General features: G+C 44.3%; 1 protein-coding gene across 5 annotated transcripts in view; it reads right to left on the bottom strand.

Moving 5' to 3' along the window:
* Nucleotides 1-27920, bottom strand: part of TCF20 (transcription factor 20) — a 125393-nt gene that overhangs the window by 27527 nt on the left and 69946 nt on the right. For 4 of the 5 annotated variants that reach the window (XM_069854534.1, XM_069854552.1, XM_069854562.1 and 1 more), the window contains exon 2: nt 15799-21435. In XM_069854534.1, the coding sequence (XP_069710635.1) occupies nt 15799-21399 (5601 nt within the window). In that variant the 5' untranslated portion in view covers nt 21400-21435. The remainder of the gene's footprint in view (nt 1-15798; nt 21436-27920) is intronic. The other variant, XM_069854571.1, reaches the window with a different exon arrangement.

Genomic DNA, 27920 nt, shown 5'->3' with positions numbered 1-27920 from the left:
CAGGTAACAACAGGTAAAAAAGATACAATGCTCATCTTACTGGAAAATGAACCACTAATCTCTCTAGAGAGTAGCAAGTAAAAATACTACTCAGCACTGGTAAAGAGAAAACGACAAGACAATGACAGCTCCTCCAGAAGGCCACGGAACCAGCAGTTGGCGACAGAGCTAAAACGAGAAGCAGCAAAGTGCGCACCAAGTACTCTCGAGGTCACTGGTGGCTGTTAATACCACCCAGGAAAAGCAGCTGAAGATGAGCAACAATAGTAGGTGAAATACATCCAAGAGGAGAGATAAAGGTGCAATGCCTGCGGAAGGAGAAGCATCTGAAAGGCAGTATGTTTCTCTTTAGGGATAAGCTGACAAGTAACATTGTGGCAAAAAAAAGCACATGAAAAAATACAAAGTCAGAAACTACAGCACTAAATAACCAATTACAGTCAAGAAAAATGAAACAAATTAGTAACGCACATTGATGAAATGACCTCAGCTACAGAGGAGGTGCTCTATGTAAAATAATGTTTGCCAGTCAAAAATCAGAATAGGTTGAGGGAGGCCTATGTTATTTCACTGTTCGATAATCATCAGGGGAAAAAACCTACAAACCATAATGACATAACGTGCTGCTTAAACTGCCCGTTAGAACAACAGCTACTTCTCATGAATACTAAGCTGAATTTATTCCAAAATATCTAGGGTCAGTAGGCTTGCCAGAGACACACGACATGGGAACGCTCTGTATGAGCTAGAAGCACTTTAGAAGTGGCAGCAAATATAAATAGCAGCCCGAGTCCAAGGCCGGATGGCATTCCAGCTGGAGATTACACAGCAGCTGAGGAAGTGTCAGTAGTTTCCTTGAAGGACAGACTTAATGTTGTTCTCCTGAGGGAAGAATTTCCTCTGTCTAAGGATTAAGCAGTAGTGTAGTTCTCCCCGCATCTGAAGGGAGAATAACCTGATGAAGATCTTTGGGGCTCAAAACACTGAACTGTGGTAAAGGCAATAATATTATCTAACTGTGTGCAAGCCCCATCTTCAGTTTTTATAAGTCTAGATTGATCTATGCTAAGATAAAAAGGTCTGGTATGAGCCCTAGACTACTAGAAATAAGTCACTGTGCAAGATCAGAAAGAAATTTCAATCTTTTTTAACCTCAGGCAGAAACTGAAGAATACAGGCGTTTTGTTTTTCATTTATTTTACAAAGGCACGCCCTCTTCTCAGTACTTATTCCTCCATCTTCTGAAGGCTGTAGCTCAAAAGCTGAAGTGTAAGTCAGCAGCAAAGTCTGCTTTGTTAGACAGCTTCAGAGATCCAGAAAATTCTTCTTTTGGCATTACCCTTGAAGCTGTTTGTCCAGAAAACTGAATTTATTAGTAGCGATTCAAAACTCCTGATACCCAGGAACTGCCCCCGTAGATTTCTGCTTAGAGGAACAGGACCATGTGGCATCATTCAAGAATCCTTATTCTGCCCTATGATAACATGTGATGCTTTAAAGAAGGAATAATTGAGCATAAGAGTGCAGACTGCACTAAAGCCTCATAAAATAGTTTCATGTACTGGAAATACTGCATTTTTTCTAATTTAACCTAAACAATTTCCTAAAATTAGCATCCAAGAAAAATAAATTGCTCTTTTGGGGAGGAAAGCATGGGTTATGTGTTGTGTCAACCTTGACATTTCAGTGATTAGATCGAAGAGTTATTCCCCCAGAAAACACTTAACAATTAAATTTAATAATGAATTTACATATGGTCCCAGTACATTCAAGTTAGGAACTTTGGCGTTTTAACTTTCTCCAAGAAAAAACAACATAAAATCATTTCTATTGTCTCCTGCGCCCTGACTCTAAATGATAACATGAACAAACTTTAGACTTACCTTCCTCCTTAGGTACTGGGAAACTAGAACATGCAACCTTGTCTCAGCTCCCTAATCTTACAATGCAATTAAGAACATGTGACAATTTAAACACACACTGTACTTTCAATTTTCAAAGCACCCCACAAATTTGTCTTAACAGTTGCCAAATAAGTGGTTTCAAAGCCTGCTTTACAGAATAATTAACTGAATTGTCAAAGACCACATAGGAAGTTTTTAGCAGGACAGGCATAATGTCTAAGTTCACAGCTCACAAACCTGAACTCAAGTACATGAAGTTGCCTGTTCCTCCCATTCCCACCCCCTCCACTATTTGCCCCCCTTTTACATTTCACATTGAGCAGCGCTGCCCTTTAGAGAAAGTCCCCATTTCAAAGATTAATGCCAGGACACTCTCCTCCTTTCTTCCTCTCCCTTACTAGTATGAAGCTGAACTGTCTCCTTTAATCATCAGTAACTTTGAGAAATTTAGCAAGTGTGAGTTCTCAGTAAGAATAAAGAAGCCAGGGGTGCAAGAAAAGCTGCACTTAACAGCAATGTACTGAAAAATACTAACAAAACTGCATTTTGAGAAATGATAAGCTGTACTGAGTTAGACCTAAGGGACCTAAGTGTAAATCAAAAGAAAATACGCAAGGAGCTAGAAAAAGGGAAAAAAACCCAAACCAAAACAAAACAGGCTTGGGCAAGTGTGGCTGGGAAGCTGCCCAGCAGAGAAGGACCTGGGGGTGCTGGTCAACAGCCATCTGAACACGAGCCAGCACTGTGCCCAGGTGGCCAACAGCATCCTGGCTTGGGTCAGAAACAGTGTGGCCAGTAGGACCAGGGAAGCAATCATGCCCCTGTATTTGGCACTGGTGAGCCCACACCTTGAATCCCGTGTTCAGTTTTGGACCCTTCACTACAAGAATGGCCTCAAGCTCCGCCAGGGGAGGTTTAGGCTAGACGTTAGGAAAAAATTCTTTACAGAAAGGGTCATTGGGCACTGGAACAGGCTGCCCAGGGAGGTCGTTGAGTCACCTTCCCTGGAGGTGTTTAAGGCACGGGTGGACGAGGTGCTGAGGGATATGGTTTAGTGTTTGGTAGGAACGGTTGGACTCGGTGATCCGGTGGGTCTCTTCCAACCTGGTTATTCTGTGATTCTGTGAAGAAGGACATGGAGGTGATGGAGCACATCCAGAGGAGGGTAATGAAGCTGGTGAAGCATCTGCAGCACAAGTCCTACGAGGAGCGGCTGAGGGAACTGGGATTGTTTAGTTTGCAGAAGCAGAGCCTGAGGGGAGACCTCATTGCTCTCTACAGCTACCTGAAAGGAGATTGTAGCAAGGGTGCTGGTCTCTTCTCCCAAGTAACAAGTGTCAGGACAAGAGACCTTGAGCTGCATCAGGGGAGGTTTAGGCTGGATATTAGGAAAAAATTATTTACTGAAAGAGTGGTGAAGCACATGCTGCCAGGGAAGGAGCAGAGTCACCATCTTTGGGAGATGTTAAAAAAATGTGCAGCTGTGGCACTTCAGGACACAGTTTAGTAGGCACAGTGGCATTGGGCTGACAGAGGGACTGGATGATCTTAGACGTCTTTTTCAACCCTAATGATTCTATGCTACTACCAGTTGTGCAACCAGACCTCAGGAACACATACACAATCTACTCTTACCCCTGGTAACTCAGGTACTGACAAGAAGCCCAGCTGCAGAACCCTGGGCAGGTTCTGCCACTCGCCACAGTCTGTGTCTGGAGTAGGGCTGGTATTTCACACCAAGTCATATCTGTTATGCCTACTCTTACCAACAGTTCAAGTCTGAAGGCAACTTAAGCAGGTGTACCTGATTAAAGTCATGCTCTGAACACTGCTATAATTTCTGAAAAGAAATTGCAGCTATTTTAGTCCGTTCAACTGAAAAGAAATTCCTGCTTTCAGTTACTCTGGCTGGCAAATTAGGCCAGATAAGGGGAGGGAACGTGCAGTCCCTAGGGCTTCCAGATCATGATAGTAATAATACACACCCCTACCTTTTCATATGTCTAGACAACTAGATGGTTGCACATGACATCAGTAACAAATCCTACAAAGCTATATGCCTTTGAGAACCACTGCAGATAAATTTTAAAGTGCACCTTCTATTGAATTCACTAGTCTGTATAATTAGGAATATCATTCTGGAATTGTTTTGTATCAAAAGTCATGTTCTTGACTGGTTCACTCCCTTCCAGACCTTTTTAAGACATCAGTTAATACTGGCGCACAGCCCGCTGCCTCCCTTCCTATCTCTAGCTGGGGCATTTCTCCTGTATTCATACCGACACTAAGAGTCAAGAAAGCTGGTTGGGCCAAAAAATTAACTATATATAGCGTATATAGTTAATAATAACATATAACATAAAATGAAGGAAGGAGGCAGGAAGGGAGGGGGAGAATTCGCTGGCTAGCCCAGCTACCTGACTTGGGTCAGTCACAGAGCAGTAGTGCTGGCAAGAAGGGGAGATGTCGGGGAGAAGAATGGCTTCTAACAACCCTAACTTAGCCTGGCTGAAATTACCACCATATTTCATCTTCACAACAGACTCCTCAGTGGAGCAGAAGTGGTTTACAAGGGACGCTCTTTGCTCTTTTCTACCTTTATCAGCAAAGGAACCTTGACCTTTTGCTATATTCCTACCTCCCTCTACCCTCATCTTATTCCACTTCCCCCAGCCCTCGCCCTGCCCTCATCTTTCCTCTAATCTACCCCACTGTGGCACAAAGCAATCACGGGCCGCTATCGCTGTAAAAATGGCAATTTCATCAAGTTCCAGAGGGGGAGTCTTAAAAAAAAAAAAAGAAAAAAAAAGACCGTTAGTAGTGGCAAGGAGCAGGATGAGACTATGAAAACCAGCATTGCTGTGGGAACAACTTCAAAAGGGCCTTTGAGGAAGGTGACTGTTTTTGAAAGCTCCCCACATGAGGGCTAACGCACAGCTGGTCTCCGTGCCCTGTGCCTGGGCTGAGCTGTTTTGGCCACTTGCTCCATTTCCTCCGTCCTAGCTCAACGCTGCAGCAGGAATGAGTTTGTTGAGGGCAACTAACATCAGAATTTCCATAATTTCCCAAATGACTCTGTGCTGCATCTCCACCAACATCCCCTCTCAACATGGCTCAAGCCACTTAGGCTCACCCATAGCTTTAGCAATACAAGACTGCTGTTAAATGCTAATTGCTTACTAATGAAAACTAATCATCATGCAATTAAACTTTAATCACTAAGCAGCTGGCTGAGATCCAATCCATAACAATGAAGGTTCATTATTAACTTTTTTCCAAAGTGCTCTATCCATGACGACTCTCCTATACCTCACACAGTCCAGCAAAATGCATGACATTGGATGGAAAACATTTTCTCTGCCAGGAAAGAAAGAAAAACGACCCAGAGCACAACAGTCTAAGAGCAGCATAGCGCAGATCAGCCAAAAAGGATGGGTTTAAGATTCAGGGAACCCAAACTCCTTTCCTAGTGACTCCCTTAACCTCAGGCGACACATGCAGCACGGAACCTCTTTTCTCCAATTGTTGTATACGCAGAGCAACATTCTTAAAAAAAGTTTTAATTCTGCTGTAGTTTCTAAATTTATTACATGAATACTCATCATACTTCAGTTTTATTTTTACTCATGTTTCTAAATCTAGGGAAATTAATCTAACCTCTTTCAGAACACATTTCTCTAATTAAAAAAAAGATATTGGGGTTATATAACCAATTTTATAATGGGCAGAGTGATGAAAATACACTTTCAAAAGGAAAAAAGTTTAAAAACTGCTTTTTGTATAGTATTTCAAAAATACCTCACACCACCACCATTAAGTGCCTCAGCTTTGCCTGCATCACTCCTATCCCAGTCACAGAATTGCAGAGTTGTTTGGCTGGAAAAGACCTTTCAGATCAAGCCCAACCATACCCATCTACTACTAAACCACATCCCTGAGCACCTCATCTACCCATCTTCTAGAGACCTCCAGGGATGGGGACTCAAACACTTCCCTAGGCAGCCTGTGCCAGCGTCTAAAACCCCTTCAGTGAAGAATTTTTTCTTGATGTCCAATCTAAACCTCCCGTGGCACAACTTGAGGCCATTCCCTCTCATCCTATCACTTGTTACTTGGGAGAAGAGACCAACACTGACCTCCCTACAACCTCCTTTCAGGCAGTTGTAGACAGTGATAACGTCGCCCCTCAGCCTCCTCTTCTCTAGGCTGAACAACCCGAGTTCCCTCAACTGCTCCTCAGAAGACTTGTGCTTCAGACCCCTCACCAGCTTCATTGCTCTCCTCTGGACGTGCTCCAGCACCTCAGTGTCTTTCCAGTAGTGAGGGGGCCAAAACCTAACACAGCCTGGCTACCGCTCAAAGCACTAAGCTTACACAGCTTTTTATGAGCTTGGTTTGCAATGCAGCGGTTGAAGAGCTTTGCTTTATCACAAATGGTAGGACATTAGTACAGCTCAAGCATTATTTTTGCTTATTTAGTGATCTTAGGGTTCAGGAAAATGTTTATTTTAAAACTAAAATGGAGAAACTGTACTTTAAGATGGAATGTAATTCTAATAATCCATACAACAGTATATAACAAAGTCATGAATTCTTATCTCCACAAATTAACCTCTTATCAAACCAAACAAGCAAAAAAAAGATTATGAAGTAATAATTCCTTCAAAATGAGGGAAAGCCATTTTTGTTTTGTCTTTTTGGGTTTTGGGGTTTTTTTTTAAAGTTTTGCATTTTTTTGCCAAGCCATAATCAAATGCAGGCCATGTTAAACACAGTCGTGGAGCACAATAAACTTCTGAAGTTCTCGAATGTCCTTCAACACCTATTTGTTAGTGGCCTTCTAATGAAGTTAAGGGGACACAGCTCAGGGGACTACCATCTGGAAGGGGCCTAAGCCCAAAAGAGTTATTTCAGTTTAAGTTAACAAAAAAACCCACAAACAGCAAAACAACGCTCCTCCCAAATTTTGGGGAATCTCAACGATCTTTTGCCAGCACAGCCTAAAAAGATTCAAGCTCAAGTGACACAGAAATGGACTGTAGTCACTCATTATCAAGAATTTAGCAAGAGTTTGGCATCTCTGCAGTAACAGGCAACTTAAATCTTACAAAAAGGATTGTGTGAGCTTGTGGATAGCCAGGCAAAAAGCTGTAAAGATCTGTTAAGAGATCTCCTGCACAGAGAAGGCCCCGTGCACATTTGGAAGAGCTTCTTAGAAATTAAAAGTTACTTAAATGTATTTTTAAAGGAAAGTTGTACATAGATTTTGAGGATCCCTGATGCATTACAGAAAGGCCACAACTGCGGAATGAGCAAGATCCTTTTTACATACAACTTTCCAGTGGTCCTGGCTACAAGCCATGCTAGTGGTTAAGCATCCTATTCTTTCCCAACACTCCATTGTCAGTAAATCTATTTTCTGCTTTCCTCGCTCCACATGCTAGACAAACAGTAAAACAAAACCACAGGCAAGCGCAGACATAATGCCTGTATGCTGGGATAAACTAATAGCAAAGGAGTATGCTGATAAAGATACACAGGAATTACTTCCCTGCCTACCCCTTCATCTTCTCTTTGTCCCATACAAAAAAAGTCAGTACTGGGTAAGTCTTTCCTCTTTCCCCAATATCATCTTTATGTTTGAGACCTCAACTAAACTTCCTGCCATCTACAATCCATGATCACCCATGATTCTTTATTAACCAGCAACAGTTTTACCCGATATCTACTCACAATAAAGCCAAAGAAAGGCAGCTTCATTTCACAAGTGTAAATAATAGCTCCCAGTCCCTTAAGATATTGAAATATATGCATCAGAAATGTCGATGTGCATACTGTCTGCTCACCTCTTTGGCGTTTGAGGCTTGTGATACCAATGTACAGAGCTGCTATGAGCTATGAAGTGCTGCAGCACTCGTCGTTCACACTTGTAGGGCCCTACCAGAGAAAGGCAGTGAACTGGGATACAACAGGGGCTCCTACCAGGTTCTCATCTCTGTGGCAGCATGCTCTTACAGACCAGGAGTCACGACAGCACAGAGAGTTTCACTAGCGCAGCAGATGGCAATTCCTTTCTGAGAAAACCAAATCTGAAGTTCATTATTCAGCCTGTCTTTCAGAATTTCTCCTCCACCCAAGATTTCATGCTTCCTTATTTTTGTAGCACTGCAGAAGAATACTAAAGATGCTGCCATTTCCTGAGGAATGAAAATGAATGTTAAACTAACTGTACTAAGGACTGTCTTCAAGAAGGAAAGAAGCACGTTTCCAGCTCAGGCAACGAGGTGCTTGGACACAGTCTGTCCATGAAAACTCAATCACTTTAAGGGTAATTGTAGATGATGCCTCAAGATTCTGTGGTGCTCTATGCTCAAGCGTTTAGTTAAAGCATGCTAAAAGCTGCTGCCAGAGATAAAAATAAGCAGACAATGTTCTCAATACATCCTTTTTTTTCAACCACTGCTAACAGGCAGTTTTTAAATTCATTACTGGTTTCCCTTTCCCCACAGTGAAAAATTAACAAGCTCCAGTGTCATCTCTTCCCACTCTGGAAGTTTCTCCCTGCCATTACAGGTCTGCGTGTAAGAAACACAAGCCTTCCTTCCTGTGTTTGTCAGGCGTGTGGTCTTTGAAGAAGCAGAGTATTATTTCAGCTGAACCCCGACCTCATGCAGAACTTCACTTGAGGAGTTTTTTGGAGGGGGACAGGGGGGAAAGTCAGGTTCTGCACATTTTTCTTCTCTAAAAAGAAGGATAATGAAGAAAAGGTGAGCATTGATCTCCCAGTGCTTTGAAACAGTAGCACTGTGGCTCTGAACCACTTTCAAGCTGTGGTGTCACCTGGGCACAATTCTGTGTTGCGGCTAACTTGATCTAATGGTTATAATTACCAGGGGAAAGGGCTCTCCCTGTAAGAGGCAGCAGATCTGGTTCAGAGAGTAAGCGGATTCAGATGGCTGATCTGGCACAAAGATCCCCTGCTCCAAGCTAGTGTTCTGATGGATCAGCTAGCTAAAAATCAACCCACTGTGCAAATGCACAGGTGGTAGACCTAGCACAAGGGAAACAGGGGGAGCAAACAGCTTGCAAAAAGGATTAAGTAGGATCACCCCTCTTGATAACAAACTCACTCCTAGTCTGGCTTAGGCATAACAAAGCATACCCGTACCAAACGAAACATTGAGATTAAACCAATGCCCTCAGACTCATGGTGCTACACTACTCGGGTTCCTGCTTTGCTTAGTTTTGCCAGAGGTAGCTAAACTTCCACAATTTTCTCAGTTTGTTACTGATTCCCTAGCTTAGGCATTTGATTAGCCACACAGTTAGGAACCTCTTAAAACCAATTACTTACACTGTGTAGGAGCATTTTTGTTAGGCTTTGATTTCTCAAATCTGAGAACATAAATATCTTAATTCTTAGTGATCTGTCTAGGCACCTTTTTCATCTGACTTATAGCTAGAGTCCAGAATGGTACAGGTGAACAACAGAAAAAGGTCCTATGGGAGTAATAGAGCAAACAAAATATGTAGACAGGTAATCCTTAATTCTTCTATAGCACACATTTCCACAGACCAGATACCGTGGGAGATCAGCTTGAAAGAGACATAGAATTGCTTGGTTGGAAAAGACCTTTGAGATTGAGCCCAGCCATACCTGTCCACTACTAAACCACATCCCTGAGTAACTCATCTACCTGTCTTGTAAACACCTCCAGGGATGGGGACTCCACCACTTCCCTGGGCAGCTGCATCCATGCCCAATAACCCTCTCTGTGAAGAAATTTTTCATGATGCCTTATCTGAATTTTGCTCGGTGCAACTTGAGGCCATTTTCTCTCATCCTAATTCTTAAGTAGCCAAGGACAACTTTTCTGTTTAAAACCAGAAGTTGTTCTCCATGGAGTCTGGATAGTGTATGTAAGCCTACCTCCAGCCCTACAAACTAAGAAAGGCACACTCAACACGAGCCAGAGGGCTGCCACTGTCCAAAAGTAATGAAAAGTTCAAATATCTAAGTTCTAATTTGCAAAGAGACAGATGCATTTAGGTTCTGAACTTCTGTGAGACTATACGTGACTTTTAAGAACTTTCTCCAAAGTCAGTTTAACCTTATGAACAGGCTTGTTAAGTCGTAAAGCAGGTAGATTTCTCCTCTTCAGGTAAGCAGCAGGCTTTGAAAGATAATCCATGGAGAGTTGGACAGAAAAAAAATTCCAGACTGATGAGAGAAGGCTCAAAATCTCATTCTATTATACTGTAGACGACAGGCAGATTTTACCGTTCACTGCCACTACCACTGCTCTGGAGTTCTCCTGACTAAAACCCAAGATGATAATTTCAATATAAGAAGCAACAAAAGAAACAGGTTCCAAGGACTTTTTTCCATGCTGAAGGATTAAAAGATTTCTCTAGCTGAAAGAGAGATTGATGAGAAAAGCATTACGTTCTTCAGACCTTTAAAAAGAGATCTTTAGAAGGAGGATAAACAAGTTTTCCTTTCACAAAGCACTGTCAGGGCTAGATTTACCTTCAACAAATTTAATTCACGTGTGCGTGCACGCAATAAGACAAAAGCAACTCCCCAAAACCTTCGAATACCTGTGCTGGGCCAGAGCCTCTGCCTTGGGAGAAGTGTTTTATAAAAAAAACTTCCAAGAAACAGCATGCACCTCCTAGAGAACAGCTTTTCAGAAAACAATAGAACTATCCTCTCAGATTCTGCAACTCAAGCTAACACAAAGAACGTTCTCTGCATTGTTCTCTTCACCGAGTTTCTTAAATATAATACTGAGAATAAAGAACAAATTCTTTTGAACATTAAATCTGCTGACAACCAAAGTGACTTTATAATTTTGCCTGTTTCAAAGGTAACCAAGATTTCATCTTGCATGAAAATGAGTTTCTTAAGAACAGGAAAACAATGAGAAGATAAACAAGGCAGGAAATTGTTTTTTAAAGGTATTTATAGCAAACTGCATGCAACTGTTAGTTTTCCAGTTCTACAAATGAAAAGAAATGGTTGACATGACTTGAGAGAGACCAAAAAATTTCCAGAGGAAGAATACAGGTGTACTGTCACAGTTTAGCCCTGGCTCAGCCAATTTTGGTACCCAAAACCAAACAGCGGGGCTTCCAATTCCCTTTCCCCACCCCCAGGGAAAGAGGAAAAGGAAATGAAAGACTCATGGGTTGGAAATTAAACTAAAACAGCTTTATACAACTACTAATAATAATGAAAATAATAAAATATATACAAACATATGAAATCATATCCCCACTCCTCAATGACTGTATCGCCACAGATGCTGCAGAGCAGATACCAGGGAAAGTGTCTGAAGCTAGGAGGGAACTGGGCTCAGGAACTTCCTCGAGATTTACTACAGGGCTATTCTCAAAAAACTTTAGTAAGACCCAGACGTTTATTCACAGTATCATAGAATAGTTTGGGTTGCAGGGCACCTTAAAGATCATTCAGTTCCACCACCCTGCCATGAGCAGGGACACCTCCCACCAGATCAGGCTGCCCAAGGCCCCATCCAACCTGGCCTTGAACACCTCCAGGGATGGGGCAGCCACAGCTTCCCTGGGCAACCTGTGCCAGTGCCTCACCACCCTCAAGGAACAGAAAAGTTAATATGGCAAGAAAACAAATTCCTTTCTGATCCTGGAAGGCAAACGAGAAACAGAAGTGTTTGGGGGGGAGGGAGGAAATTAATCCATAATAATCTTCCATGTGAGAAAAAACATGTGAGATTGTGTAAGAAGAAACACATGGCGCATTACTTAGGCCACTACCTCTACATCGTGGTTCCCTGGTCTTTGACTAGAAGTACAAGTTTCTTATCTCTATACTAGGATGCTGCATAAGTAGCAACAGTAGAGCCAGATTGCTGAAGAAAATATTTCACTTACTTAATGGTATGGATTCAGTTTAAATTTGGTGCACATTTGCCCTTTGTACGTTATTACCCTTTACACAGATTTCACGTTATGGCAGTATTTCACTCGCACAGAAAGCATTACATGCATGAATTATTCACTTCCAGGCTCATGATCCTTCATACGCCACAAACTAACGTCTTAACTTACCCTAGACCAAATCTACGACCTAGATTCCTGTGTGCTTGTGCACACATCTGTCTGCAAGCAGCTACAAGGTTTGCACGCCTGCATTTCCAGACACCAACACTAATGCAATGAATGTCAGAGGGAACAAAAAGAAAATGCAAAGAAAGGAAGAGGTAAAGAAAGAGCACAGGCAATAAGCACAGGAATCAGCTGTCTGAGCCAGAAGGCTATCCTCAGGCAGTGGGCAAGAGAGTCTGGTTCAATAGAGCCTTTCCACTGCCTGGGGATGCCTTCTGGCAGGAACACCTCTCAGTACCCTGACTGCCATCTTCACGCTGCGTGTAACCCTCTCCTAACTGAAGCGGGGAGGATATACTGCTTCCAGAGGAGAATACAGCACTATAATAGGATAAAAACGGTTAAGGATAAAGCAATACTAGGAGAAAACCTCTTCCATTATTTGTGCTGGTGAAAGAGAAAGATGGATTACTCTTGTAGGCATCATGCAGAAGAGCTCAGTGTGCAGCAAGGACACTTAACTGTGCATGTGTAAAACAAACTGAAGCGCACACAAAAAACGGCCTCTACGTCTGAAAGTTCAGTCTTATAACCAGATTGAGTCACCTTCCCTGGAGGTGTTTAAAGGACGGGTGGATGAGGTGCTGAGGGGCTGGTTTAGTGATTAATGGGAATGGTTGGACTCGATGATCCTGTGGATCTTTTCCACCCTAGTGATTCTATGATTCTAAAACTGGACCCAGACAGAAGAGTGGAGAGCACTGGAAAGCTACATGTTACTTCTCATACACATGAAGTAAGCAGTACTTCTTACAGCCTTAAATAGGAAGGATTAGGAAGAAATAATTTTAAAATTAAATGAGATTGCAAATCTGAGTGACAAGAAAATCAGAACAAGATGGCAGACGATGGATTAAGGATGACGTAGCTCAAAAAACACGTTTTGGAGTAGAGTCTGAGAAGTTCGCATGAATTCAATAATAACTTAAGTTTGTTGCAGAAGATGAATCTGGAACAAAAAGGAAGCTCTACAAGACTCTGGGAAAAGGTGACTGGGTTACCCAAAGGTATGGTATTCCAGGTTGAAGGGAAGGAAAGCACAAGCACAACTTAGGTGAACCCCCTAAAGAAGGCTAGAAGTAACAACTGCTTCTGTAAAAAACAGGGGAAAGAAAGGAGGTAACGAAAAGAGGACACAGGCAGGAAGCAAAGCTGGAACAACAGTTCAAGAGCAGCACAAACGATAGCGACAAACGGAGCTGACAGGGAAAGGAAAATGAAATAGTGGATCTGAACCTTAGCTAGGAAGAGATCATTGTAAACACCGATTACAACTGTAGCAGAGCACAATCGAAGCCACACTGGAGGACAACAGTGCCAGACAATGTGCTCAAAGAATTCTGAGATGAAAAAAAGGGAAAGGAATTAAGAGGTAGTTGCAAAGGCAAGAACAGCCACAGACATTTTGTACACCACTTTTTAAAAATAAACAGGGAACGTTTGTTTCTACAGGTACTATGAAAGAAATGAAAAGCCAGGAGTAGAGTGAGTGATTAAAGGAAAAGGTAGACAGAAAGGACACAAGGTTCAAGGGAGACAATGATGTTCTTGTATGGTGTCATAACAGCAGATGAAAGGGTTAAGGGGAGAAAAAAAATGTTCTATGTGTGACAAGGAGACAATTCTAACAGTTGGACAAAAGTGATAAAGAGTCAGCCAAAGTGGGTTCAGTCAGAAAAGCATCAAGATCCCATGCAGAGAAAGAACTACATGTCAAAGAATATGCAAACCCCATAAAAAAACCCCCGACACTGTGGATAACAGGCTTCTGTTTGACAAGTTTGATTGAGCCCATCAGCGCCACATTTTTCTACTGGGCCTGCAGGACCAGGAACACAAAAAGGATCACTGCAAGATAACTCAAGTGGTTCAAGAACTTGCAGAGAAGTTATATGCTATTGGGAAAATGAGAATCGTAAATGAAAGACACACCCTAAAAACAGGAAAAGGGAAAAAATCAGGCTGGAGCAATCCAAATTCAAAATACTGGTGAACTCCTAAGACATATGAAAGCATGGCCACATTTCAAGCAGAATCCAAATGGTGGTGGAGGTTCTGAAAGAAACCTTGCAATTATCGGAGATAAGAAATTCAGCAGTGGCATCAGAACAAGCACACAGGCACGGCTCGATGAAAACCAAATGAAATTAACTGACTTTGTTTAATGAGAGGCTAGGAACAAGAATGCAGGCCAAATCAAGTTAGGGCAAAGAAGCATGTAATTACTGTCAAGGAACAGAGGGTGAAAATTCAGAACGAGCCAGAAATCAAAGTTGAAGAGAAAAAGCTCATGGGGAGGAAACGAGCACACTGTATGGAATAACACAGAGGGAAGAGAAGATAAAACCTGGATCCCAATACTGTCAAGAAAAGGAAGAACCTGAAGGCAACAGGAAAAAGTAGCTACAAAGCAAAAGGTAAGCATAAAGAAAGGGATGCAGCATCTTGATGACTGCAAAGCAAGCCACATAACTGGTTTTGAAGCATTATCTTCTGTCTCAGAAAATCAAGGGTAGCCCTACCCACAAACAGAGGGTTGTGAATAAGTTCTCACTTTGGCCCTGCTTTAAATTACACCTTCTTCTTCTCACTCACTGTATACTCATACTTTAGAGAAAGTCAATTATCAAAGTTCTTTGTGCTATAACTCGTATTGAATTAACCAATACTAAGCCCACCCATGTTTCACTCAAAGTTTACAAACCTCTGTGCAATTCTACTCCATCCCCCTTATTTCGTAAGGACCGTAAATTCTTATAGAGTTGTGTAATACATCTTAGGGTAACAGAATAACTTTGATTGGAAGGGATGCCTGCTAATAGCAGAGCCAACTTTGATGTTAGATCCAACCACAGAGGTTAAACTGGGTTGCTTAGGGCCTCGCATTTGTGCATGTCCAAAACCAGATATTTCACAGCTTCTCTGCCATTTCCTCCCCCTCAATCCAATGTCTGACCACCCTCACTGTGAAATTTTTTGCCTAATATTCAACTGGAATGTTCTTTGTAGTTTCTTTGTAGTTGTTTCTTTGCAGTTTGTGTCCGCTGCCACTTGTCCTTCCACTGTATGACTCCAGGAAGAGCCCTAGAGTTGGGGTTGCTCAGCCTGGAGAAGAGCCTCTAGGGAGACCCTACAGCAGCCTTCCAGGACTTGAAGGGGCTACAAGAAAGCCAGGGAGGGATGTTTTACAAGGGAATGGAGTGATAGGATGAGGGGGAATGGCTCTAAATTGGAAGGGGGAAGATTTAAATTAGACATTAGGAAGAAATCCTTCACTATGAGAGTGGTGAGGCACCAGCACAGGTTGCCCAGGGAAGTTGTGGCTGCCCCATCCCTGGAGGTGTTCACGGCCAGGCTGGATGGGGCTTTGAGAAGCCTGAGCTGGTGGGAGGTGTCCCTGCCCATTGCAGGGGATTGGAACTGGTTGATCTTTAAGGTCTTTTCCAACCCAAACCACTCTATGATTCTAGAGAATATCAAATATCTTACAGAATAGAATAAGGGGGCGGGGGAGGGAAGAAAAAAAAAAAAAAAGATCACCATAGTAATGAGAAAGCCCTTGGATGATGCCTGAAACACATCTGAGCAGGTGTGGCAGAGATCTAAACAAGGCCATCACTAGATATTTATTTAAGATGAAAGATGATTGCTTAAGACACGAGAGAACAAGGAAAAAGGCCATTCCAAATGGTACACATAGTACAAATGAAAAAAGTAATTTTGTATAGCAAGGCTGGGTACTCACCATCTCTCTTGCGATCTCCACAGCTTCCTGCAGCCCATAGAGCCTGCCACAGACCAGGTAGATCCCATTGGCCCAGAGTATACAACCCTCATGGACCCAAAATTCATTGCTGTCAAGAGGTAGTTCAGGAATTTGTAACTCCAGCTCAGCGCCACCTTCTGAAGTGGGCATAGAGGGTTTTGAGTCCAAAGGAGTCTTTTCACCACCACTGCCGCTGTCAGTGGTTGCTTTTTTACAAGATGCTCCCCTTGAAAGTGACCGAGAGGCTCCGCTACAGTCCTCAGAGCGGTGCCGCCTCTTAAAGCGGGGATGAGCAGCTAGGCTTCTTTGTTCCTTCTGTTGTTGCTGTTCCTCCTCCTCTTCCGTATCTGTCTTGGAACCATTAGAAGCACTTTTGTGCCGTACCTTGACCTTGCTCTGCATTTCTGTGGCCCTTTTTGGAGGTGGATTCTTGGGCAAGGTGGCTGCGTAATCCTGGGGGTAGAAAGGACCAAAGAGGTCACCCATGTTACGATAGCTGGCCCATTTGCCACACAGGCAGCAAACCAGATGCCCTAAGACAGAAGACTCTGTAACTACAGGGCCCTGCAGCATGAAAGTTGAGGTGGGCAGCACTTTGCTCTCTGCATTGCTAGGAGGGGGTGTTGAAGACCTCTGTCCTTTCCGGCCCCTCACCAATTTGTTCTGCTCCTCTTCCTCCGCGTTAATGATTGTGCACACAGCGCCTAATTCACACTTGTTTACCACGTGAATATAAGGGAAAAAGGACTTATTCTTGGAGTCAGTTTTATCTACAGACTGGGTAGCATATTTAAGCTTGATCTCTGGTTCTTGAGGCTCCACAATCGGAGCAGCCCGTCTAGGCTTCCGCTTCCGTGGCTGCGCTGCAGGTTTTCGCCTCTCCCTCCTTTGCCTTTTCGGCTTTGGCTCACCACCAGCAACTCCTTCTGAAGACTGCGAAGGTACTGGTGGGGGTGGGGGTGGTGGGGGCAGTTGCTGCTGTTGCTGCTGCTGCTGTTGCTGCTTCTTCTGTTTGTTCACACTCCCAATTGGCCTCCCCTTTTTCTTTCCAGAGGGAAAATATCCCTTTGGAGGGAAACCATCCGGCTTAGGTGAAATGTTTGTCACATCTCTGTCTTTTTCCTCAGACTTTGGATTTGGTTCAGAAGTAAACACGCTGGAAGAGGAAATTGTTTTGGAGTCAGAAAAGGTCAGAGTCCCAGTTCCACTTACAGATCCGTCGGACCTTCCCTGTCCACCTGACTTCTGAGAAGGTGGTGGTGCTGCACTGGATCCTGCTCCTTCTTTACCAACGCTGGCAGTTTCAGGGACCTCTTTCTTGGTTTTATCATCCTCACCGCTTTGCCACTCTTCCGAAGATCTTGGAAGAGTTATTTCACCAGTTGTATCCTGGCTCGCTGGCCCCACCTGATCGGACATCTCTCCTTTCATCTTCTCAGTCTCTGGTCCGTGTCCAGCTGCATTTCCTCCTTCAGGTCCACTCTTAAGGGACAGGATGTCATCAAGAGTGACAGTATCTGCACCAGTTTCAGCACTGTTGGTAGAAACACTTCTCCTGATATTGGGAGATGTAATTTTTTGAACGATAGCTTCCAGTTTTAATCCTCGCCCCTTTCTCGGGGGCAATATTTTGGTCTTAGCCGGACTTGTGAGGGAAACAGCAGGGCAATTCCTACTATCGGGACTCGGCAGGTCCTTGAAGGAATCTCCCTTTGCAACCGACTTGCCAATATCTTGGCTTTGAGATGAATGGGCATAGGAGTTGTAAGTTTTATCAGCTCCTTCTCTTGCTGAAGTCATCAGTCGCCCTTTATCTTCACTGCCACTGTTTTTCATTTCCTGTGGCTGTCGCTTGGTAGGGATAGGCGAGATGAAAGAACGGACCCTCCTCCTCATAATTAACGGGTTTTGAGGGGACTGGTCTTCCTGGCCAGGGAGCCTAAGCATGGCATTACTAGGCTTGGGCAAATCTGTAGATTCCTCTCGTCGATGCCCATCGCTTTCCTGAGGGCAAAATCTTTTTTGGTTGGCTGCTCCGAGAGGGCCACTGCTTTTGGCAGGAGAAGTTTGCCGAGAGAGGTCCCAACCAGAATCGTGATGCTGCAGTTTCTGGTTGCCGTGTTTCAGCTCGGCGCATTTGCTCTGGGAACTGTCACTCCCCATAACACAGCGCCCAGATTCCTGGCTTCCAGCATCGTGATAAGTGCTGCCTTGAAGGTACATCATTCCATCCTTGTCATTTTTCAAGGGACTCCTTACTCTTTCCAGAAACTGCTGTTGCCTTGGGCTCTTCCTTGCTCCTTCCTGCCTGTGCTGAGCTGCAGCAATCACACCCTGAGCAGTGCTGCTTGCCCAATCTTTGTACTCTTCTTGCTGTTGCTGGTATATCTGTCTTTTGTAATGATACTGGGAGTTCAAACTCTGGTTAGGGTCGCCGAAAGCATGAGGTCTAGCATTTGCGTGATATGCTGAAGCCAAAGACGGGCCCTCCGAATTCTGAGGGTAAGCAGGATGCAAGGAACCCCTGTTAACTCTCTCCGATAGTGTCATATGTGGGTTCATGTGATGCAGATCTGTCCCCGGGCCTCTGCTTCTGCCTGGTGACATTTTCAGCTTATCAGCAAGGTCCTGATATTGAGAAGGTGATTTACCTCTGCTGCTTCCAGTTCTGCCGGGTGCTCGCCTCATCTGTGTTGATCTGCTGTCCTGCTGGGGAATGTAGTCTGGAGCAGCATCAGAGACTGCAGCTCCAGGGCTAGCATTGCCTCGGAAAGATTCATGCTTGATGCCAGCAGGATGACAATGGTCTCCTGTTTTCTTATTATTGAGACTAGCTGAACTCTTTGACTGTTCAAAATCTTCTTCTTTTATTTGCCCACTGTGAGCCTTCATCTTTGTTTCCATGGATACTAAACCACCAGGGAGTATTACTGACTGGCTCAAGCCAGGGGCAAGACGTTCACTCCTTCCACTTCTGGCCTCAGGACCCATGTGCCCCATTGGGTGAGGGCCGGGATCTCTGACAAGCTGCCTTAATGGAGATATGTCACAGATCACCGACCTCCTCTCTGAGAGCGCTCCCCCTTCATGGGCAGAAGACTGAGACTCCATATCAAACTTCCTAGCAATAGGGTAATCAGCTAGGTTTATCTGCTTCATGTCAGCAGCTGCGCTGCTAGACTTCCTATCCCAGGGACCCCAGTGAGGGCCTTCCAAGAGAGACCCCATGCTTTTGTTTAAGAGGCCTCTATTGGTCAATTCATTGGTTTGACTAATTAAGATATTGGGCCTCATGGCTCCCTCCAAACTCCCAGCCATCCCAGAATGCTCCTGTGCGTTCCTAGAATACCTCCTGTCTGGATGATGGTGGTACCCCTGTAAGACCTCCTGTAGGAGGCTAGGAAACTTCTCATTCCGGCCTTTGCGCTCACTGTGCCCCGGAAAATCCCCCTTTTCTTGGCCAGGATACTGTGGAAAGCCACCAATATTTCGCTGCATGCCAGCTGCTATATTATCCTTGTAACTGTATCTTAAACTGCCAGGAGATTTGGAAGGTTCTGTTCTTGCAGGAAAGTTTGGCCCAACAACCGTATGACCAGGCTGGCTGTTCCCCTCTCCATTATGGTTCGTGTTATCTCCACTTTTGCTCCCTTTACTCCCTCCTTGAGTTTCTGGCTGCGTCCCTGCATGCCCGGCTTCTTTTGCTCCACTAGCACTAGCTGGTGCCTGAGTGGCTGTGGAAGCATCATCTTGTGCAGGTTTATCTTGTCCACCTGACTTTTCTACTCTTCCTGTCATGGCTTCCCGGGAGACAATCACCCCAACTGCCTTTTCATTCACTTTTGGGGCATTTTCCACAGCCACCACAGCCTCCTTCCCATCAGGGGAGGCCACATCTTCCCTAGCTGCAGGGCTGCCGCTGATTTTTGATGGCTCATTCTGAGAGCCTTGTGCTGGTGAGGAGTTGGATCTCTCCAAGTTACCCCCTTTGTAAGTTGTGTCTGAGCTGGTGCTCTGGCCGCTCAGCTGTCTCACCCTTTCTCCATGATCCTCTGAACTGCTGGAACAGCCACCATCAAGGGACTCTGCTAGGGGAGACTTGAGCTGCTCCTCTGCCTGGGAGGAGCCTTCTGAGTTGGTGCAGCTGTCGGCCTTCTTTGAAGAGGAGGACCTTTTGGAACTTTTTTTCTGAGGGGCCAAGGCATCCGAGAGCAACATGTGCTGGACCGTGTTGGGCAGGTTGGCCACTTGAGAACTTAGAGCACTCAGGCTGCTCAGCCCTGGATCCGTGAGCCTTTTTTCCTGCAGTCCTTCCAGTCCAAACCCCTTGAATCCCCCAGCATGAGCATTGGGGCTTGGCATCATAGATGGTGTAGGGCTAAGCTGAGGCATCATCTGCAGGATTCTGTTTCTAGAACCCATGGACATGTTGCCTTGCCCACACTGGAGATTTTCTCCACCCGGCATGAGTGGAGAAGGGGTAGAGCTGCAGCTTGGAGACTGAACCACAGATGCAGCAGGAGATGGATTAGAGATTGGACTAAAGTTTTGGTGGAACTGCATCGGTGACCTGACGGGAACTTCAGTCTGGCTGTACTGTCCCACCTGACTTTGAAGAGAGAGCTTGGTGGCCGCATTTGAATACTGCATCACATGCTGAGGCGGGTGCTGCTGCTGCTGCCCCTGCTGCCCGCTCTGAGGCAGCTTTGACTGCTCAAAGCCTTTCATCGGTTGAGCCTGAAAGCTGTAGTTTGACTGGGTCCCATAGGCCTGCGCGTTGGAACCCACAGCATGGCCTTCATACTGCGACCCAGAATTCACACTGTAGCTTCCATCGTAATTCTGTCCCGACTGGCCAAAACGCTGCGGGGAGGGGAAAGAGGAGGAGGACGATGACGAAGGCGGCTGATAGTGTTGGCTGAACTGACCCACTCGTAACTGGTACCCAGAAGCAGAGGAAGGCAGGGTGGATGGACGCTGCATTGGCTGCAAGTGTGAGGTGCCAGAAGCAGACTGGCTGGAAGCCTGGGGTAAAGGCTGATGAGACTGATAGATCTGTTGTCTCAGCTGCTGCACCTGCTGCTGCTGGCCAGAAGCCTGCTGCTGATACTGGGCGCTCCCTGGAGAAAAAGGACCGGTATAATCCTGTTGATAGTGGGATACACCCCCAAGGGTTGAGTGCTGTGTTTGAAACTGGCCCACGTGTCCCTCACTCCCATACTGACTCCCAAAGCTACTCCCTTGAGGGGGCCCATAGCTCTGTACTGGTCCGGAAGGCCTGCGCTGAGGTGGCTGCTGCCCTCCTGACGCCACCGGATCTTTGTTGGCAGCCATATAGTAAAACTCTCCTGCTTCTTTTCTGAAACCTTGGTAGCTCTGATGGCCAGAGCTCTCACCAGGCATTGCTGTAGAGGCTCCTGCTGCTCCACGACGTCCACTGCCAGCACCTCCTCCAAAGCTCTGGAACATCTGGGCCTGCTGGCGAGGGCTGAACTCTTCCAGTCGGGATGAACTGTGCACTTCCTGCGGGTAGCTCTGCTGGTTTCCGTGGTAACTACTTTGCTCCCGAAAGGACTGCATGCTGTTCAGCAGCAGAGCGGCAGCTCGACAGCCCTCCTAAAGGGGGAGAAAAAGAAAGAGGGGAAAAAAAGGTGTAGCATCTACATCTCCCAGTCACGCCCAATACCACTGCTCAATTTTGCTGTTTTAATATCATTAATTTGCCTCCTGCTTCTGGTACATCAACAAGCATCCCCTTTTCTCACAACTTTCTGACTTTCTAGGTTGCGCAAGTAAGAAGAATTGCTCGCTCACCAGAAAATACAAGTCAGTAGCCTACTACCAGCTAGAGCGCACTTTCAGCATTAATATTTTCCCACAGTCATTTACTTAATTGGGTCTGTTTATGGGCCACTGAAGATACAAACTTCCAACAAGATTCTGCAAAGCAAAGGAGAACAACTCTCACCCTCCAGCTATTCTCTATGGTTAATACCAGAAGTCATCAAGTATTTTGCTACCGTGTTAAAAGATGCAACAATGAGAAGCCTGCAATGCTCTCAAATCACTCCTGGATCTACTGTAGGAATAACACCCAAGGCTCACGTTTGACTACGGGAAAGATTTCTATTAGAAAACACTCAAGATACACTTGATCAAAGCTCAACTCAAGATACTCCAATGAAAAGGATCTACCAGAACCTGTGAAAGAACTGGCACCAGCACACTCCAAGACATCTGCTCCATGCTCTGTTCCTGACTATTCCAGTGACACTTTTAGGTGAAAACCAACACAGTAAGACAACATATGGTATTTCTCCACCCACATCTGCTTTGTTATAAAAGACAGAAAGTCAGAACAAGTCCACTCTGTTGAGCAAAAGGGTCCATGACATCATCATTTAGGACTTTATTATTAAGCTCAAATGAAGCTGAACTGAAAACATTTGTCAGCCAGAATACACATTCTGGAACAAATGGCACGTGCGATCATCTACACTTAAGATGATCAAATCCTAAGTAAATGCATTTAATGAAGGCTCTCCTACATAGTCCAATCGGTGTGTGGAATCGTGACTCACGCTCAAGGAGCAGACCACAGCTCCAAAGTTGTTTGGGGACCCTGGCTGGTCCCTCTAAAAGCCTAATGCGTTACTAAAGGTATTGAGAAAGGCATGTAATGAAGAAGTACATGCAGATACAATGTTTTTTTTTCTTTAAAAAAAATCGAAATAAATAAATAAAATCCATAAACAACCACCAAAGCATTTCATTTCTGAAACACACCTTGTGGTTTTCTCTTCCTGAAAACAAACTGGATAAAGCCACCTGGAGAGACTCCACTCCTTCCTTTAAACAAATGTTAAGACAATGCTCACATTTTTCCAGGAAACAGAACCGACTCCTCAGACCAGAGACTTCCTGCAAGACTTGCCTGTGTTAGGTCCTCTCATTTAGCCATGTTTTCTGCTTGCCACGTTCAACTGAATCCGCTCAGAATTAAAGCCTAGTTTTACACTTAGAAGTTCTGTTCAAGTAGAAGATCAGAGTCTCCAGAAAACAGGCATACAAATGAGGATACAGGCGATGCCTGGCATCTTGCCCTTTTCCCATCTGCCTCTTGAGATGATTTTTTTCCTCTTAATTAATATGTATGTTACATACAGAAGGCTCAAATTCCACCATTAAGGGCCTTCAGAAAGGCATCCTGGTTGTATTTGGGTTTCTATTGTCCGTTTGTGCACACAGGCCACAGAGTGCGCACACCTACATGAATCCCGCTGCAATGCACATCTCCACAATCCCCTCTGCATTAACTGAAAGGCATCTTCGTGTTGCAGCCTGTATTCGTGCAGCCCAATGTTCCCAAGAATACTACCAAAACATTTACTAGAATCAGAAGGGAACTTTCAAACTGTTGATGCTTCCAACTCTGCCTCTTCCAGGAAGTAAACTTCACTGCTGTTTTTACCTTATAGTCTAATATTTACAGTGTCACACTATAAGAGCAGTCTGCTGTTCTGCTGAACTTCCACTTTATTAGCATTTTAAAGACTACACGTATCATGAGTAACACTTTATAAAGGCAAGAAAGAAAACATCCAGAAATAAAATAAGAGTTATCAAAGAGAGAGGACATCCACTGAAACTGGCAGATGTTAGAAAGCAGCTTCTCTAGATAAGCAGTCTGGGGCTCTGCAATCGCTAACATCCATGTGGCATGGAGACACCCTGGCAGCCACGTGCTTTGCATCCTCTTCTCATGAAAGCACCATTTCCATCCTCACCACAGGCTCAGACTCTTGCAGGACCTCAGACTAATTTTTTAACACAACTTTATTAAAGCCTGCTTTGCATAGTTTGAACAAGGTCTCTAGAAGCCTCTTTTGCATTACATCACACAAAAGCTTCCATTACTGATGATAACCATTATTCTCTAATACTACTAAGAAAGGCTTGAAAACTGTTAACATACATTAACAATGCTAGGAAACAATTTTAAGAATTCCTCACTCCTAACAAAAAAGAATCATTTTAATTACATAACAGAACAGAAACAGAATGAGACGCTGCAAAAGACCTTCAGGAACATAGACCCAGTAAAGATCAACCTGAGGCACAAATTCCTATCCTCCATAATCTCATGCAATCGTGTATTTATTTAGTCCAGAAGCTCTATATGCCAACTCAAAACAAGAACATGGTTTTCTCCTTCCATTTAGTACTATTTTTTAAATCTTGGATTTCACCCTGACAAATGAATGAAGTTTTCATCAGGAGAACTTGAATTGCTGGTGCCCTAAGCAAATGCTTTCTGTTTTCATGTCTCCTACAGAACAACACTTGCTTTCAACATCTCACAAGGAGCTTAACTTGAGTAAGACAACCGGCAGAACAGCAGCCAAAACATAAAAAAAGGCGTTTCATTACTAACAGGAATAAGATAAAGATAGGAGGGGCTTCAATTTATTACATCATTGATAACTTAAGACATACAGCACGTTTCCTGTCATTAATGTACTATAAACACAGGACTATTACAATTGCTGTAGTAATAACCTTTCTTAATAACAACAGAGCTGTAAAGTGCTCAGATCTAAGTGCTACCTTCTCAGCAAAAGCACCGAAAATAATTCCATGGGTTAATATAATGCATTCAGACAGCTACTGGAGAATGTCCAGAGGAGAGATACAAAATCGGTGAAGAGTTTAGAGGGAAAGCTGTCTGAGAAGCAGCTGAAGTCACTTGCTCTGTTCATTCTGGAGGAAACCAAGGGCAGATCTCATTGTGGTCGACAGCTTCCTCCTCACAAGGGGAGGAGGAAGAGCAGGCACTGATTTCTTCTCTCTGGCAACCAATCACAGGACCTGCAGGAACAGCAGGAAGATGGGCCAGGGGAGGTTTAGGTTGGATATTAGGAAAAGGTTCTTCACGTGAGCGTGGTGGAGAACTGGAACAGCTCCCCAGGGAAGCAGTCATGGCACCAAACCTGGCAATATTCAAGACGCTTTTAGCCAACGCCCTCACACACATGCTGTGAATGTTGGGGTTGTCCTATGCAGGGACAGGAGTTGGACCTGATGATCCTTGTGGGTTCCTTCCAACTCAGGCCACCCAATGATTCTATGATTCTAGGTGAGGCCTTCAAAGTCTACCAAGATCCACAGGAAAAAAAAATATATTTATCTGATAATTTTTTTACTGAAAACTTCAAAGAAAACATTTTCAGATGGCACATACTCCTTCACACACAGGAACTCAAGAGAACGATACACCAACTGCTGACTAGTGACTACAACACAATCATGTAAAACTCCATAATGGCGGTACACACCCAGAATCCCATACCCAGCAGAAAGGCCAAAGTCCCACCTCCAAAATACACTCCATTAAGAGCCACAAATTACACACATCTACAGCGTTTTCCAACACGAAGTGAAACATTCCAAGCCTTCCTTCCACGTCTACCCAAAGGAAAGGTGAGATTCTGTCACAGCTTTCAGTACTCCAGTGCCACACCTACACTCTCACTACACAGGCACCCATCTCTATCAGTAAAGCTTCATAACTCCCCTCAAGTATTTATAGCTGTAGAGCCATGTAGGCATATCTGACTAGATATTACAGACTACAACCCCTATGCTAAGCAGTTTCACTCTGCTCCAACACTTTGGTTTCTTCCCCAATAGCTTTCAATCTCGTAGGAACACAGGAAGTATATTACAAGCTTGTGTGGCTGATAAAGAAACAGACTCACTTATGAAATCACTGCGCACAGGTCATGAATACAGAGAAGCAGTAGGTTGACTTATCCACATCTCAGACTTATTTGTGAAACATCTGAAGTTATTTCAGGCTGTCTTTCAACATGCTTCTTCACGTGAACTTATTTTTAAGCATATCTACAATACAGATCTTTTTTTCCTTTTTAATCATTTGAAACAGCCTTGTAGAACAACTTTGTTAACACAGGAGTTCCTCAAAATACAGAGCTGCTGCATTCTGATCCTGTCGTGAACAAGATTATTAAATGGTAGTCAGCGGCACGTAAGCATCTTCCAACAGTTCCAGCGTATCTATGAGACTGCACCCAACCACTGCCGATTAACGGGCTTCATGAGTCCTCCCATACCAAGATTACAGTGGGAAATCATAGAATCGCTTGGCTGGAAAAGACCTTTGAAATCATCAAGTCCAACTGTACCTGTTCACTACTAAACCACATCCCTGAGCACCTTTTCTATGTGCCTTTTAAACACCTCCAGGGATGGTGATTCAATCACCTCCCTAGGTAGCATGTGCCAGTGCCCGAGAACCCTTTCTGTGAAGAAGTTTTTCCTGTTGTCTAATCTGAACCTCCCCTGACACAGCTTGAGGCCATTTCCTCTCATCCCCTGTTGCCTGTCACTTGGGAGAAGAGACCAACACCCACCTCCCTATAGCCTCCTTTCAGGCAGTTGTAGACAGTGATAAGGCCTCTGCTCAGCCTCCTCTCCTCCAGGCTAAACAAACCCACTTCCCTCAGCCACCTCTGATAAGACCTGTCCTCCAGCCCCTTCACCAGTTTCGTTGCTCTTCTCTGGACGTGCTCCCGTGCCTCAACGTCCTTCTTCTAGTGAGGGGCCCAAAATTGAAGAGTGTTTGCGGTGCACCCTTGCCAGCGCTAAGTACGGGGCACAATCACTTTTGTGGTCCCAATGGCCACACTTTCTCATATAAACCAGGATGCTGTTGGCCTTCTTGGCCACCTAGGCACACCGCTGGCTCATGTTCAGCCACTGTCAACCAAAACCCCCACGTCCTTCTCTGCCAAGCAGCTTTTCAGCCACTCTTCCCAAAGCCTGCAGCGCCGCATGAGGTTATTGTGTCCCAAGTGCAGGACTCCACACTTGGCCTTGTTGAACCTCATCCCACTGACCTCAGCCTAACGATCCACCCTGTTCAGATCGCTCTGTAGAGCCTCCCTACCCTCCAGCAGATCTTCTGCAACATACTGTCCTAGGGCTTGGGGTTTTTTTGTTGTTTGTTTTTTTTTTTATAAATCTATATAAATCTTTAACGCACTTTGTCTCAATTCTCAAAGATCAGACAAACACAAGACAGCTGACCAGAGTTTCCCACGTAACACCGATACCAGTGCAGGAACGCAGTACTGCAGACAAATAGCTCAAAACAAGTGAGCTAAACAGCAAAACACCGTGGGGATATGCTTAATTTCAAGCTATACACCCATAAAGGAGCAAACCAAACCAGCACCACTTAATCCTGTAGGAGGTAAGTGAGGTCTTTCTGCTTCGTTAAATTTTCTTTAGATTTGAGTTGACTACTGCGACCCATCTGTGCAGAGAAGGCTCAGGCAGCAGTCAAATGTAATATATTTTCGGTGATCTGTCAAAGACCTCTCACTTCCTAGCATGCTTATCAGGAAAGAAAATGTAGTTATGGGCAGATGACAAACAGCAAAGATAGCATTTTCCATAGCTGAAAAATGTATATGAACAAGTAGGGTTTTTTTTTAGTGTCCAAGCTACCGATTATTAAATACTTATTCACTACATGCTGTGCAAATAACAGAGATGCACACACAAGTCCGAGCCATTTCTAGTCACAATCCATATAAAACGCAAAAATTACCATTTTCATCCCTTCTCACTGTACCTTCTTAAAGTCGGAGTTGTACCTACAACCAAAAAAAAGCTCACCAAACTACAACTTGAGCATGAGCAACTCAGTGGCATAACTTGTAAGTAAACAAATCCTCTCTTCTCTCTGGTGATCAATGATAGAACCCAAGGGAATGGCAGGAAGATGCGCCAGGGGAAGTTTAGGGTGGATATTAAGAATAGGTTCATCACTCACAGGGAACAGGCTCTCCAGGGAAGCAGTAACGGTGCCAAGCCTGACAATATTAAAGAAGCATTCCCACAACACCCTAAGACGCATAGTGTGAACATTGGGGTGGCTTTGTGCAGGGACAGGAGTTGAACTCAATGACCCCTGTGGGTCCCTACCAACTCAGGTCATTCTATGATTCTATGAAACAACCCCCAGGATCTGAATTAAGCCCGAAATAAAGGAAGAAAAGATTTCCATATACTGA

This window comes from Phaenicophaeus curvirostris, chromosome 1 (genome assembly GCF_032191515.1).
Source record: "Phaenicophaeus curvirostris isolate KB17595 chromosome 1, BPBGC_Pcur_1.0, whole genome shotgun sequence".
NCBI lineage: Eukaryota > Metazoa > Chordata > Aves > Cuculiformes > Cuculidae > Phaenicophaeus > Phaenicophaeus curvirostris.
The sequence above is the reverse complement of the archived record's forward strand: the minus strand, read 5'-3'. Positions and strand labels throughout refer to the sequence as shown.